The sequence below is a fragment of the Protopterus annectens genome, chromosome 2.part0 (assembly GCF_019279795.1).
Source record: "Protopterus annectens isolate FY-2018-M chromosome 2.part0, PAN1.0, whole genome shotgun sequence".
NCBI classification, from domain to species: Eukaryota; Metazoa; Chordata; order Ceratodontiformes; family Protopteridae; genus Protopterus; species Protopterus annectens.
Window position 1 is genome coordinate 1132837604 of NC_056728.1, and position 16754 is coordinate 1132854357.

Sequence of the window (16754 nt, forward strand, 5' to 3'; positions counted from 1 at the left end):
GCTTTGTGCAAAAGGTCATTCGTTCTTTGCTGTTTTAATGTCTACTTATGTTTCCTTGGATATTTTACTGGAAAGTGGTTAGTATACTTCAACCTGAATAGGAGAGTGGAAGAAAGTAGGTCTGCCCTTTCTTTGATAGACTTCCATTTTGCTTTCAAAAGGTCATCTTCATTGTCTGTCCGACAGTACCTGTAGGTCTTGTAGATTTTTGACTGAGGCACTGGCTGTGAAAGGAAGGACATATTCTGCTTGTCAAATTTTATTTATTTATTTATTGGATAGTCCGACTGGATGCATGTCCATTTTTAGCAGAGGCCCGGGGAGAAAAGCTCTAAGGGTAAGTAGATACAGCAATTATACAATACCAGCATTACATATTACAAACAGACTATTTGCAGAGATTACATAAGTAAGCAAGTTAAACAAGTTCCACAGGTTAGAGTTAATCCTGAGCACAAGTCAGGATTAAATTAAATTAAACAGTAAACTGGTTAACAGATTTTTACACATTCTAGAGAGAGTTAGCCAGGCTTGATACATTGACATAGCCAGTTAAGTGGCAAATGTTGTTTGAGTCTAGTTTTAAATTGACCTAAGGTGGAAAGTAAGGTAATATCAGCTGGAAGAGAGTTCCAGGATCTACTTACAGAGTTTGCAAAGATAGAGTCACCGGCTGTGTTATTAATTTTGCTAGTCTGAATTAGTAGTCTGTTAGAGGATCGAAGCGGTCTAGGATTGTTATAGGGGGTGATAATATTTTTAAGTGCAGGAGTATTGTCCAGATTATAGAGGATTTTATAGGCCATAATCAGTTGGTTATACTGGATTAGGCTGGGTAGTTCAAGCCACCCAAGCTGATATAGATTGATGCAATGATGTGTCCTAAAAGGCAGCCCATTGGCAAACCTGGCAATGTGGTTGTAGCAAATTGAGAGTTTGTTAAGGACAGTCTTGTTTAAATTCGAGAGTAGAGGGGATGCATACAGAAGGGTTGAAAGAAGGTAAGAGCGAGCTATGGCAATTTTAGCTGGAGGAGTTAGGAAGGTTTTTATTCTGTAAAGTGACCCTAGTTTTTTATTGATGGTTTTGATAGTTTGGTTAACATGTAGGTCGAATTTTAGATTACTGTCTATGATGACACCTAATAGTTTTGTAGAGGGGTCAGGGGAGATTATTGTGCCATCATTTTAATTTATGGTAAAGGTGAAATCGGTAGACCTACGTGTTGATGAAAATAACAGCATTTTAGTTTTCTGGGGATTTAGGATCAGCTGACGTTCAGAAAGCCAGTTTTCTATTGTATTAAAGGTGGTCTGGGTCGCTGACCATAGCTCTACTGGAGATGTGGCTGAGCAAATCAGAGTAGAGTCATCAGCATGGCTAAATTAGAGTCTAATCTGGTTTAAATTAGAACCCTTTAACCTATAGCTGGTCGTGCTTCAAGTTTCAGGAGCTTCAAGGTTTTCCAGCAACACTGCTGAGTCTTGTTGATGTTGGCTTTGTCATTCTTGTATCCCACCTGAGAAGAAAAATATTAACATAGTATTTAGCCACACTACTAATTACTTGAACCCATCCATTGATCCATCCATCCACTACACCTTCTTCCCATTTTTTGCACATGGGTGGGGGTGTCCCTTTCCCAGTGACATTCATCTTGAGCCAAGATGAATGTAACTGGGAAAGGGACACCCCCATCCACTACCCCTTCTTCTCATTTTTTGCACGTGGGTGGGGGTGTCCCTTTCCCAGTGACATTCATCTTGAGCCAAGATTTACACTGATGGATGGCTATTTCTGCTGTGATTGTTCTTCCGTACCATGCACTTGCACCTTTGGCCAATTTAGAGTGTCCAGTCCACTTACTGCATTTCTTTGGAATATGGGAGGACACTGGAGCACCCGGAGGAATCCCACTTGAACTCGAGGAGGACATGCAGACTCCACAACGAATTCACCTCAGCCAGGAATTGAAATGGGATACCTGTTGATGAAGTCATGAGTGTCCTCTTCAGTGACATTATTCACAGCCAAATCAAAATACATGGCTTTTGTTTTCTTCACACTTAAGAGAAGAGGTTTGCTGTTAAGCCAACTTGACATTTTCTCTTACGTCAACTTGAAACTGGTCAAGTAAATAAACAGACATTTATCGTTTATTTATTCACTTATCTTTGTTGACTGGGCTGTTGGTTTGGTCATTTTCATCCATGACTCAGGCCAAAAAAAGCAGCTGCAGTTTACAGATATAATTAACATGGGTCTATATTAGATCATCTAAACGGCTGAATTTGGAATGATCTAATATTGAACCCAATATCGCGAACGCTGAAAACAGCGAAGCTGCACAAAACCGAATTCTTTCCTAGGGAAAGAATTTGGTTGGCCGTTGTTGTGGCTTCACTGTTTTCAGCGATGCGGTGGAAAGTTACGGGTTGGGTTAAGGTAAGTGTGTGATTGTGCGGACGTTCGGGTTAGGGCGTGGGTAGGGTGAGTTAGGGTTAGGGTGCGGGTCAGGTAAGTGTGTGATTGTGACAAAATTTGGGGTTAGGGACAGGTTAAGTGAGTTAGGTTTAGGGCGCAGGTGAGGTGAGTGTGCGATAGTGAGAATTCGGGGTTAGGGGTGGGTTAAGTGAGTTAGGGTTAGGGCGTGGGTGAGGTGAGTGTGCGATAGTGAGAATTCGGGGTTAGGGGTGGGTTAAGTGAGTTAGGGTTAGGGCGTGGGTGAGCCGAGTGTGCGTTAGTGACAGACCTTAGGGTTAGGGTGTGGGTTAAGGTAAGTGGATAGATAGTAGTGTATGTGCAGTGTAGTGTAGGGTTAGATGTAACCTTTAAATGTATGTGTGTGGATTACTAATTTTTAGTGTGCTTGTGGTGTGTGTGTGTTTCTCGGAACAGCAAATTTTTCCCTGGGAAAAAATTCGCTGTTTTGAGATTTCGATATTGTTAGGGTTCGGGTTTTGCAGTTCAACGTTATGGCAATCGATAATGAGCCATTTCGATCTGATATAGACCCAGTTAACATTCAGTAATACCATGCAACATAGTGATTGTAACATAATGTATAGAGACAAGGGCACTTAATGTGAGTGCAATACTTGTACAAAAAGCTGAGAGAGTAGCGTGTTTCTCTCACCTGGGGATGTTATATTATGGGAAGGTTAGAAAATTCAGCCCTAGAATGTTCTAAATTGAAGCATTTCTCTCCTTAGTTAAATAGGAAAGGAATGCTTAAGGGGAAGAATATTGCTATGTTAAATTGTTAACCTCTGTAGAATTTTTTCTGGGAGTTGCTTGACTGTCATTTCTGCTTTTTACTGAAGAACAATGCCTTTCATCTTCTGATAGCACACTGTTACATTTTCTCAAGTTCTCATATCCCATTCTTGAATCCAGACTATTACATTTTTTTTAGCTCTGCCAGGTTTATCTCTCTGTTTTAGTAGTGACACCACCTCTTAATGTTATTTTGTTCACCACCATGTTTTCCTATTCCTGCTGACTCTCTTAGTTGACAGTTGATTGTATTTATCTCAGAGGTATTATACTATATCAGAAAAGCCACACCTGCTCTTATGCAGCCATTAGTGTATATAAATGCTCCACGGATGTTCCTGTTCTGGAAAAGGGGAATGTAATACAGTGTGATGAGGTTACACAGAACTTTGAACTGCAGGTTAAAAGCTGCCTTCCCTACCATTGATTGATTGATTGCAGACTGTAGACAAAGAGAAAAGCACAGAGGAGTGCCAAGTGAAGTCCTTCTCTAGTGTAGTTTTTAGTGAAGTTTAGAACAGAAGTTGCTGTTAAAAAGGGATAATTAGTAGGGCATATAATGCATTGCTTGATAATTTTTATAATCAGAAGAGTTTGGGAAAGATTTGGAAAAGAGATTGGAAAGGTAGTTTGTAAAGAAACAATGGGTTGACATCTGTATAACCCCCAAGTATTCACCAGAGTCCAGAATGTTTATGACTTTTGCTTGGAAGTGTTTGCATAGGTATTTGTGTACTCCAGACTTCAGAGAATTTTTCCTCCTACAGAGTAATTGGCCAGACATAATAACGCCTTAAGTTTAATGCTCTTGGCTGCAAAATGCACAGTTCCTGGAAAATGGAAATCGGGATCTAAACTAATTGAAGTATTGATATTGAATATTGTAAAGGAGATAAAAGACCTGGAAGTGGGATCTTTAAAAAGTGAGGGAACAAACTGTATAGCTGTAACTGGAATTAGTAGGGACAGTACCTGTAGAATAATGTTCTGGAAGAGGGGTGACATTTAAGGGAGGCAGGAATTCATCAGTTCATGTAACCTTAGAGAGAATGAAAATTGTTAAAAAGAAAACATGCATGTACGGTGGATATAAAAAGTGTACACAGCCCTTTTAAAATGACAGGTTTTTGTGATGCAAAAAAATGAGACCACAATAAATTATTTCAAAAATTTTCCCACCTTTAATGTGACCTATAACCTGTACAATTCAATTGAAAAACAAACAAATCTGCTGGGGAAAAAATATAAAAAAATACAATAAGCTGGTTGCATAAGTGTGCATACCCTTAAACTAATACTTTGTTGAAGCACCTTTTGATTTAATTACAGCATTCAGTCTTCTTGGGTACACACCTGCCATCAATTAAAGAGAGACTGAATAACCCCAAATAAGGTTCAGCTGTCCTAGTAGGATTTTCCTGACATTTACTCATTTGCCTGCTACAGCAAAAGCCATGGTTCGCAGAGAGCTTGCAAAGCATCAAAGGGATCTCATTGTTGAAAGGTATCAGTCAGGGGAAGGGTACCGAATTTCCACATCATTGGATATACCATGAAACACAATGAAGACAGTCATCAAAAAGTAGTGAAAATATGGGACAACAGTGACATTGCAAAGAGCTGGACATCCCTCCAAAACTGATGAAAAGACGAGACAAAAACTGGTCAGGGAGGCTGCCAAGAGACCTACAGCAACATTGAAGCAACTGCAGGAATATCTGGTAAGTACTGGTTGTGTACTACTTGTGACAACAATCTCCTGTATTCTTCATATGTCTGGAATATGGGGTAGGTTATAAGACCGAAGCCTTTTCTTACACAGAAAAACATCCAGGCCCTGCTAAAATTTGCAAAACAATATATCAAGTCTCCCAAAAGCATGTGGGAAAATGTGTTATGGTCTGATGAGACCAAGGTTGAACTTTTTGCCCACAATTCCAAAAGGTAAGTTTGGCGCAAAAACAACACTTTGCATCACCAAAAGAACATCATCCCCACTCTGAAGCATGGGAGTGGCAGTATCATGCTTTGGGGTTGCTTTTCTTCAGCTGGAACTGAGGCTTTAATGAAGGTGGAGGGAATTATGAACATTTCCAAGTACCAGTCACTTTTGCCCAAAACCTTCAGGCATTTGCTAGAAGGTTGAAGATGAAGAGGAATTTCACCTTTCAGCATGACAATGACCCCAAGCATATGTTCACATCAACAAAGTAATGTCTTAAAGTTTTGGAATGGCCCAGCCAGAGCCTAGACCTAAGTCCAACAGAAAATCTCTAGGGTGACCTGAATAGGGCTGTGCACAAGAGATCCTGTCGCAATCGGAGAGATTTGGAGTGCTTTTGAAAGGAATAGTGGGCAATGCACAAGCCAGTGCATTTCTTTGTGCCGGTCCCAAGCCCGGATAAATGGGGAGGGTTGTGTCAGGAAGAGCATCCGGTGTAAAATTTTGCCAAATCATACATGCAGACAACAGTACAGGTATACATACCGGATCGGTCAAGGCCTGGGTTAACAATGACCACCGCCAGTGCTGTTGGCCAACAGGGTGCTGGTGGAAATTGGGCTACTGTTGGCCGAAGTAGGAGAAGAGGGGGAAGGCATGCCCGAAGGCAGTCAAAAGCTAGTACTGTGGTAGTGAGGGTCGGAACTTTGAATGTTGGCAGTATGACTGGTATAGGGAGAGAGCTAGCTAATATAATGGATAGAAGAAAGGTTGGTATATTGTGTGTGCAAGAGACCAGATGGAAGGGGAGCAAGGCTAGGTGTATTGGAGGTGGGCTCAAATTGTTTTATCATGTTGTGGATGGGAGGAGAAATGGCGTAGGGGTTATCCTGAAGGAACGATATGCTAAGAGTGTTTTGGAGGTGAAAAGAGTGTCTTGATAGAGTGATGTTTATGAAGCTGGAAATTGATGGTGTAATGATGAATGTTGTTAGTGCATATGCCCCACAAGTTGGGTGTGCGATGGATGAGGAAGAAAAAATTTGGAGTGAGTTGGATGACGTGGTGATGATGACTGTACCCAAGGGTGAGAGAGTGGTGATTGGAGCAGATTTCAATGGGCATGTTGGTGAAGGGAACAGAGGGGATGAGGAACTGATGGGTTAGGTATGGTGTTAAGCAAAGGAATGCAGAAGGTCAGATGGTGGTGGATTTTGTGAAAAGGATGGACATGGCTGTGGTGAATACGTATTTTAACAAGAGGGAGGCGCATAGGTTGACATACAAGAGTGGAGGAAGATGCACACAGGTGGATTATATTTTATGTAGAAGGGCCAGTCTGAAGGAGATTGGAGACTGTAAAGTGGTGGCGGTGGAAAGTGTAGTTAGGCAGCATAGGATGGTGGTTTTTAGGATGACATTGGTGATCAAGAAGAGGAGGAGTGTGAGGGCAGCACCAAGGATCAGATGGTGGAAATTGAAAAAGGATAATTGTGAGGTGGAGTTCAGAGAAGAGTTACAATAGGCATTGGGTGGCAGTGAAGAGTTACTGAATAGCTGGGTAACTACAGCAGAGCTAGTAAGGGAGGCGGCTAGAAAGGTGCTTGGTGTGACATCTGGACAGAGGAAGGATGACAAGGAGAGCTGATGGTGGAACGAGGAAGTACAGGAGAGTATACAGAGAAAGAGGTTGACGAAGAAGTGGGATTGTCCGAGAGATGAAAGTGGAGAGGAGTATAAGGAGATGAGGTGTATAGCAAAGAGAGAGGTGACAAAGGCTAAGGATAAGGCATATAGAGAGTTGAATGAAAGGTTGGACACTAAGGAGGGAGAAAAGGACATGTACCGATTGGCAAGACAGAGGGACCGAGCTAGTAAAGATGTGCAGCAGGTAAGTGTGATAAAGGATAATAAACGTACTCACAAGCGAGGAGTGTGTGTTGAGCAGATGGAAAGAGTACTTTGAGGGGCTGATGAATGAAGAGAATGAGAGGGAGAGAAGGTTGGATGATGTGTGGATAGTGAATCATGAAGTGCAGTGGATTAGCAAGGAGGAGTGTAAAGGATGAAGAATGGAAAGGCTGTTGGTCCAGATGACATACCTGTGGAAGCATGGAGGTGTTTAGGTTAAATGGCTTTGGAGTTTTTAACTAGATTGTTTAATGAAATCTTGGAAAGTGAGAGGATGCCTGAAGAATGGAGAAAGTGTTTTGGTGCCGATTTTTAAGAATAAGGGTGATGTGCAGAGCTGTAGTAACTACAGAGGGATTAAATTGATCATTCACAGCATAAAGTTATGGGAAAGAGTAGTGGAAGCTAGGTTAAGAAGGGAGGTGATCAGCAGTATAGTTTCCTGCCAGGAAAGAGCACTACAGATGCGATATTTTCTCTGAAAGTGTTGAAGGAGAAGTACAGAGAAGGTCAGGAGGAGTTGCATTGTGTCTTTTAGGACTTGGAGAAAGCATATGACAGGGTGCCTGGAGAGGAGTTGTGGTATTGTATGAGGAAGTCGACAGTGTCAGAGAAGTATGTAAGAGTGGTCCAGGAGATGTACGAGGGTAGTGTGAGAGCAGTGAGGTCTGCAGTGGGAGTGCCGGATGCATTTAAGGTGGAGGTGGGATTACATCAAGGATCAGCTCAAGCCCTTTCTTAGTTGCAATGGTGATGGACAGGTTGACAGACGAGATCAGACAGGAGTCCCTGTGGACTATAATGTTTGCAGATGACATTGTGATCTACAGTGAGAGTAGGGAACAGGTGGAGGAGACCCCGGAGAGGTGGAGATGTGCACTAGTGAGAAGAGGAATGAAGGTCAGCAGGACTAACATAGAATGTATGGGTCTATATTGAATCAGCGAACGCTGATTCGTCGACCCTATTTCATCGAAAGCTTAAAATCCCGAACACCCGGAACAGCAAATTTTTTCTCAGGGAAAAAAATCGCTGGGCCGGTTTCGTGAGTTTGCCATTTTTTCCACTGTGGTGTGATCTCGGAGTTGGTATATTTAAGTAAGGGGGTTGTGGGGGCACAGCCCCCCCCCCACATTTAAATAATGTTTTAAGTTTTTTGCGGAACAGCATTTTTTTCCCCCTGGAAAAAAAGTCGCTGTTTCGAGTGTTTGACATTTTCAGCGTTTGCTGAACTAGGGTCAATAAATAAGTGTTTGCTTATTTAATATAGACCTGAATATTTGTGTGTGAATGAGAGGGAGGATAGAGGAATGGTGAGGATGCAGGGAGTAGAGGTGGCAAAGGTGGACGAGTTTAAATACTTGGGATCAACAGTTCAGAGTAATGGTGAGTGTGGAAGAGAGGTGAAGAAGAGAGTACAGGCAGGATGGAGTGGGTGAAGTGTGTCAGGAGTGATTTCTGACAGAAGAGTACCAGTAAGAGTGAAAGGGAAGGTCTACAAGAGGGTAGTGAGACCAGCTATGTTATATGGGTTGGAGACCGTGGCATTGACAAAAAGGCAGGAGTCAGAGCTGGACGTGGCAGAGTTAAAGATGTTAAGATTTGCACTGGGTGTGACGAGGGTGGACAGGATTAGGAATAAGTATATTAGAGGGTCAGCCCAGGTTGGAAGGTATGGAGACAAAGCCAGACGGGCAAGATTACATTGGTTTGGACATGTGCTGAGAAGGGATGCAGAGTATATTGGGAAAAAGATGCTAATGATGAAGCTGCCAGGTAACAGGAAAAGAGGAAGGCCTATAATAAGGTTTATGGATGTGGTGAGAGAGGACATGCAGGTGGTTGGTGTGACAGAGCAAGTTGCAGGGGACAGGAAGAAATGGAAACAGATGATCTGCTGTGGCGACCTCTAACGGGAGCAGCTGAAAGAAGAAGAAGTGAGCAAATATTGTCAAGTCAAGATGTGCCATGCTCGTAGACTCCTATCCAAGAAGACTGAATGCTGTAATTAAATCAAAAGGTGCTTCAACAAAGTATTAGTTTAAGGGTGTGCACACTTAGCAACCAGCTTATTGTACGTTTTTTATTTTTTATATTTTTTCCCCTAGCATTTGTTTTTTAATTGAATTGTACAGGTTATAGGTTTCATTAAAGGTGGGAAAAGTTTTGAAATTATTTCTTGTGGTCTCATTTTTTATATCACAAAAACCTGGTATTTTAACAGGGGTGTGTAAACTTTGTATATCCACTGTATATGGTATGAAAATAAGTATGCAACATCTCACTATAATTTGTCTGAAAATGTATGTATGCTCATGAAACTGATTAAAGTGTCATGATTTAATAAAGATGTGTATGAAAAAGTCACATGGCTCTGCCCCCCCATTATCCGCTAAGTCACCCAAGAAGACAATCTGGCTAGCTGCTCCACTGTTATTTGACTGTAGTTTGTGACTGCTGTTGGGGGTAGGGCTCTGAGTTCACCTTGGACTGGAGCCATCACAAAGGATCCTTAGATCTAGAAGTGGATTCAGCAAGCTTCAGTGTGCCAAGTAGAGTTCCTGCCCCTCCCCCCAAAAAACTCCACTGCTGAGTTATTCCACTCCAGTAGAGCTGTTGTGTGACACACCTTGCCTCTTCTGCTCTGGGAGGCTATGGCGGGGTGGGGTGGGGGTGGATGTGTCAAGAAATTTACTTTGTGTGCATACCTTTAAAGTAGCGGCAGCTTTAGTATGTCTCAGAATTATATAATTGTATAAGTGTGTGTGTGTGTGTATATATATATATATATATATATATATATACACACACACACACCTTTATGCACCATGCAGTCTTATGTCTTGACTCATTATTCATACTTATGAATACCAAATATTACTTACTGTTAAAAGTAATCATAAAAAAAGGTAATTGTATCTCTTTGAAAATCATTTCAGCAACAGCCACAAGAACCCTCTATTATCCATATTTTTTTCAAGAATTCGAAGCGGATGATCAAGAAATTCACTTTTTTCCTTACTTTGAATTTCGAATCTGAGATGCCTGAAAAGGTGCAGCAGGCTACATTTCTGCTTTCACGGGAAGAAACTCTGAAAGTTTGAGTTCCAAATAGAGAAAGTGATATTTCAGTGAATGGCCAGAACTTTCACTGTTACTGTGAGCTGATAAAGGATCCGCCATATAACTGATATTTTTGATTGAAAAGGGCGGGGGTACCCAGAGCCCCTTGAGGCTTCTTGTATAACAAAGGATTGAGCCAGATGCAGTGAATTTGATGTATTGCTTCTTTATCAGTTTGAGGAATCATGTGGTATCAGAAATCATCAAACGGGGGCAAATTATTGAGAGAATCAGATTTAATGTTTAATTGACAGATGTGTTGAGTGAATGAAGCTAGTTCATCATAGCTGAAAGAGGTATCAAAAAAATTTCATGTTTGTAAAGTGACTTGCAGGGCAGAGGAATTGCGAATAAATAAAATAGATTAAAATTAGTTGAGAGATATGAAAAGCATGGAAATATGAAAAATGGGCCATTGCTAAGTTCTGGTTGAGGTATCTGTAGCTGATACAATAAAAGAAATGTCCTGGCTGATTTTTTTCTTTTTGAAATGGGCTAATTTGCCAAGAGCTGGATATATCCTTTACAGACACGCACACGCACACACACACTAGTAATGCTTCAGTTATTTTTACCATTCAGTCATGGTATACCCTTTCAAGAAATTTGTGATAGCTGAAACTTCATTGTTTATTATGTCAACTACTGAGAGTCAATTTGATACATCTTAACAGTTATATCCCCATGTCAAACTTCTCATAACAGTCAAATATGCCTCCTGTAAAGTAACCTTCAAAAAAAGTCCTCCTGTAACACTGTTGTCCATAAATATAAATTCTTCTGCAGTCTAAACTTCGGCTCTAGATGATGGTCACTGTTGCAATGACACCCCAACACCATGTGATATAATGGGAAAAGGGGGGGTTGTGGATGGATCCCCATTTTGCTCACCTGCGGCTTTCATTTCTTATTCTGTTTTGTTTGAACATGCTGTAAACATTTGCAGTAGTACATCAGCTATGTAACAGTTGTATTTCATTATGTATTGCTTGTTTTTTATGAGCAATTATGCACTCCTTTATTCTTCCCTCAGCAAGGCCTTGTGGATCAATGGAATTATCCAGTTAATAAATATGGAATAAATAAAATAGAAATATTTGAATAATAGTGTCTAAAAATAGTATATATACAGGTACATGAAAAAATATATATTTTAAAAAACTTTATACAATGAGTTAATCTACTTCAGAAGGTAATAGACTACCTCAGAAGATGTGAAATGTTTGTTTCTGAATATAGCGACATAATGTGTATATGTTACCTTTAAAATATCAGTGTCTTCATCATCTGTCATAGTCCCATTTGCTTCGTGTGATATGTTTTTGTGTATAATTTAACACATTCTTAAATTAAAAGCTGATAAAGATGGCAGGCAGCATATAGTGTCATGCCTTATTTCATTGTTTGTAAATGCAAGTGCCACATGTCATAAATGGAAGACCTATGCACGTGATATGACGTGTAATGTCCTCTCCTTTTACCTTGGTTTGTACCTCCATTGCTCTTCACCTCCTGTGTGCATCCTTATCTCAACCTGAGCATGATGCTGTAATTGAGGAAACACACAGGCTTGGCATCTGCTCTTGATATGCGATATTTTGTGTATTGCCTTCTGCAGAGTGGATTTGTTTTGGCTAATAACAGCTTCCGCTGTAGGCTTTGTTATTGTGATACATTGCCTGTGTTTCTATTGTAGTCTTACAGCTGTCTGTGGCTCCTTTTTTTAACCCCACAATATATGTATAGCTGTTTCTTAGCAGTGTTGTTCCTGGTACTAATATGCACATCTCCTTTAATCAGTTGTAGCAGTATGCCAGAAATTGGATACCACAATTCATCTTACATTTTTTGTGTTGGTCTTGCATGTGTATGCAAAAGCTGCACTGCATCTGTGATGGGCATTTATATCATTGTGTTGCCAGTTAGTGAATTCTTTTCTGCAGCAGTTTAGCTTGCCATGATAGGCATGTGAGGAGGAGTGTGTTGTTCATCTCTGTGGTTGGCTGCAGTCTCTTGCTGACCCTGCATTTGCATGTTGGATGGGACATTCATTGCACCGTATTACAGTGTACTTTCAAAATGAAACAATTCAAAAAAACGATTAGGATGCAGACCAGAAAAAGAAATGCACAAAGATGAGTTTATTAAGCACTTTTGTTCTTTTTACAATTAAGAACTTCATCATCCTAATAGTCTGAGTGGCATGTTTCATTTTGAAGTTACAGTTGCTGTTTTATATTGGTTCGATATTACAGTGGTACAATGCAGTTTTGTCAATGGTATGTATAATTGTTTTACATCCAGTTTGTCAGTGATACTTTGCTGTGTTATTGTATGCTTGTTTGGAGCACACTTTAGGGATGAAGTGTAACCCCCATGTATTTAGTATTAATATCTGTGGATTTCTTTCTGCAAAACATTTTTTTTTAATTTTCTGTGCTTTTGTTGCTGTTGCCTCATGTTGCAGTGCATTATATCTTTGTAGCTCTGTTTATGCCTCTATCACATGTATGAAAGCCGGATTATCATTATATTTTGTTTTATTTTACATGGTTTTGGCCATAGGACCACTACAGAGCATTTGGCTGATACTACAGAAAGAATCATAGATTTTCTGACCTTGGAGGTCCCAGAATTTTTAATATGCACCTAAGATTGCCAGTGTTTGCACTGTCTACCATCTGAAGTGTGGAGTGTGGGTACAGTATGGAACATCATTCAGTGGCTTAACTTTTCAGGGCAGACTTAACTCCTTAAAAACAAGACAGTTCCATCATGTCCCTGGTCTTCACAAAAGATTCATTAATGAGATAATGAGTTGTGTACTCCCCCTCTCTCCGCAAGAGCAAACCAGAAAGGCCAAGGCTTTTTCTGCTCAGAATAACCTATCCCATTTGGTATAGATTGGTCTTACCTACCCTATGGTTGATAGTTATATATTACTCCTAATGAGAATAACTGGGATAATACCATAGATAACTGGAGGGGACCCATGCATGGGATAAAGCATTTAGAAGCTCCCTCTGTCCATTAGTAGTACGGTGGACAGTCCTGGGATAAATTTCGTTTCCCATCCATAGATCTAAATTGCACTTAAATATGGACAGGGATGAACTATGCTTTATGTAGATGGGAGTCTGTTGCATGAGATATACCCTTGAGTATTTCTGCTACTATTTGACTTACTGATATGTAGTAAATCTGTCAATACTGCATCAGGGGATGCCTTGTACACCACACCCACATCAACTCAGCAGTCTGTGGGATACCAAGTACAGTGATGAGGCTTTGAGTTGGCCCACATAGGACATGTTGTTTAGGCCTTGTATCCTTTTTAGTAAGGTATCTCTGTGGCTGTTCCAGTTGTTGCATGTGTCTGGACAGATGCATGCCAAATGAGGCATCATATTCAGTGATTGGCCTAATGAGGGCTCAGTAAAGGGGGGGCAAAGACATTTATAGATCTAGACACAATATTTTTGTTTATAAACTGTGTAATATAGAAGGATTTCTTACAACAGTAAACACATGCTGGTGAAAAGTTAGGTCACGGTTCACATAAGTTCCCAAATCCCCAACAACTGGGTCAGCTCTTTGGGGCATATTGTCATTTTGGTAGTTCCCTGGGGTAGATGACTTAACAAATGATACAATAATGCATTTTTTGACATTTAGTTTAAGTCCATGATTTTGGTACCAGTTATTTATTTGGTTCAAACCTTCCAATAATTAAGGTTGTTCTCATTGTATGTGAATTTAGAGCAGTTTGTAGTTTCCGTAGGTATTTATTATGTTATAAGTATTACCCTTTTTGATGATTCATTACTAGGTTACATGGCTGTGCCTCAGCCACTTCTGTAAAATGTCTAAGCAGCGCATTTTTAACCTAGCCAACATGCTTTATTAAATAAAAAAGTGATTTTGTTTTATTTGGCTGTTTCAGTGTTTTTCTAAATTTTTAGTCATTGTGCTAGTCACATCTTGGAACTTATTTTTCCCCAAAGTTTATTTTATTACTATTATTATTTTATTAAATCTGCAACTGCAGTCAGAATTCTGTAGTTGTCACCTTTTCACATGTCCCCAATATGTGCTCTGCTGTGTCTATAGTGACAGGTAGCAGATATTTTTCTGTGACATTTGTGAATGTATGTGGTCTTTTGAAGACAATCTCTGAAGATCAGAATGGTAATCCAGCTCTAAAAATATTTCTGAAAAAAATACCACTACCATTTCTGCAACTTGACATCTTAAACAAGAGTCCATGTAAGGGTCAAAGCTCCACATACCTTTCACATGGAGGAATACACCACCTGTACTGCCATTTTGATTTTATTTTAACACTGAATTTCATAGCTACATTGGAAAAGGAATTCCCTTTTTGTATCTGTACCATTGCTGCTCAGCTATCATTAACAAGTTTTTACTTCTAATGACTAAATGAATCACTTTAAAATTTAAAACTTACACACACAAACATTTTGTGCGTTAAAGAAATATGTATGAGGCAAGACGCTATACCAACCCTTGATATGTTGACAGTGTCATGCCTGTATGATTTTGCTAAATGATAAAAAAAAAGTTAATGAGAAATAATAAATTTTATCTTTTTTTTTTTCAGTGATGTTGCAGGGCAAAAGATAAATCTCCTCCTAATGAAGACCCTAGATGCACTGGAAGATTGTTGTTTTGACAGCAGTTTGGAATACAAGTATGTTACATAATGCTAACATTGTAGCATGCTCTAATTCTGGAAAAGAGGATATTTTTTGCCAGCTTCAGATACAAATTTACCACCAAAATGAAATTACAGCATCTTTAGAAATTTGGAAATAGAAATTTGTGAGCCCTCTTTGATGGATCACAGTAGGGTACTTCCTCCCCACTATTCACAGTTCAGCACTTTACTCGGATGCCTCCATGCTTGAAACTGCATATCATGATGTCATGCAGATTTGGCTGTCTAAACCTGCCTAGACCCTGAACCTGCCAGTTTACTTCCAGTTCTTTTTTGTCACTTATACGGTTTAGTTAACAATTATTTTGTATGTTGTAAAGTTCCTTTTTAAATAGATTTTCATTGCATTCCTATTTGTAAGCATAAAACATAACAGTATGTAACCATCAGATGAAACAAGTAGAATTAATGAAGTATATTTTGTACATTCTAGTCTTCAAGATGAAATATGATAGGGTGAAACAAACTTTTGTTTTATAACAAAAAAGGATTTGCATGCCTCCTTATGCACATAGACACAGTTGTATAAAAACAAGTTTGTTTTAAACATTCTTTAAAAAAGTTATGTTTAAAAAAAAGTTCTCAAAAGTGGCAGTCTAAGCTGCTCCAGCAATGTTTATGGTATTAATATTCATTTGCTAGCAGGAGGCATGTATGTCACTTTGGGGTCCCCCTCTAATTAAACTGGATAAGCCTGATTAAATACTTGTGAAGCAATTATATAATTGCCAACCTGCTAAATTAAGTTTGGTTAAAAAAAATAAACTAAACTCATTTTTCTTGATTGCCACACGTTATACCTTGAATTCTCCTAACATAAAGCAAATAACAGGGAAAAGAGGTCATCCATGCCTTGTTCTATGGTTCAACTACTTACTAACACTTTTGTTTTTGAGAACACAGAGATGTTAATGTGCCTTACTCATAAAATCTCAACTGACCGTATTGAATGCTTTCTCTAAATTGAGATTCCTCAATGATAGTGGTGTTTTTCTTAAACTGTGGTTCACTCTGGATCATCAGTCTATTATAAAGTGTTTGCTTTCCTTCCACAAAACTGCATTGATGTATGTCTGTCAAGTTTGGTAACTTCCTTGGCATCATTTTGCTAATGTAGACATATTTTTTTATAATCATAATTGAAACGTAATTGTGTCTATATGAAGATAGATCTGAAATACATTTGCCCCCTTTCTGTAGTAACTACAGCACTGTTTCCTTCCAAGATGATAAAACTTTCTTTTTTTTTTAAATATTGTTGAATAGAGCCTTCAAGATCTTTGTCTCTTTCCACTCTCACCTTTCTGATTTATACGGGAATATCATCTGTTCTTGGAGACTTCCCCAATGATGGATTATGTATATATCTCTATTTTTACTTCATCTGTTCCTATCTTCACTATTAAGTGCTGTACCTCATCTTTCTCTAATCTTGGTATATGTAAGTCTTCTCAAATAATTTCTGTTTGTACCTTTTCTGTTTTCCACATTTCCCTGCTTTGTAAAAATTGTCATAAAAGTTCTGAAATATCTCGTAATACCTCTATAGGGTCCCTATTTAGTTTTCTTGTCCTAGGCTCTCCAAGTCTGGCTACAGCTCTTTCTGCTTTCCGTTACCCAAGTCACTGTGCTAAACGTTTTTGTGCTATAAAGTTGTTAAAATATATTTGCTTGTTACATTTCAGAACTCATAACTATTGCCCAAATATTCCCTCATGTTTCCTTGAGCACACTTTGCTTGTTTTGCGATTCACCTTCTTCTGT

General features: G+C 39.4%; 1 protein-coding gene across 1 annotated transcript in view; it reads left to right on the forward strand.

Annotated features, from left to right (window-relative positions):
* FOCAD (focadhesin) overlaps positions 1-16754 on the forward strand; it is a 2336882-nt gene that overhangs the window by 1814044 nt on the left and 506084 nt on the right. The window contains exon 30 of the mRNA XM_044060381.1: positions 14874-14963. Within this exon, the coding sequence (XP_043916316.1) occupies positions 14874-14963 (90 nt within the window). The remainder of the gene's footprint in view (positions 1-14873; positions 14964-16754) is intronic.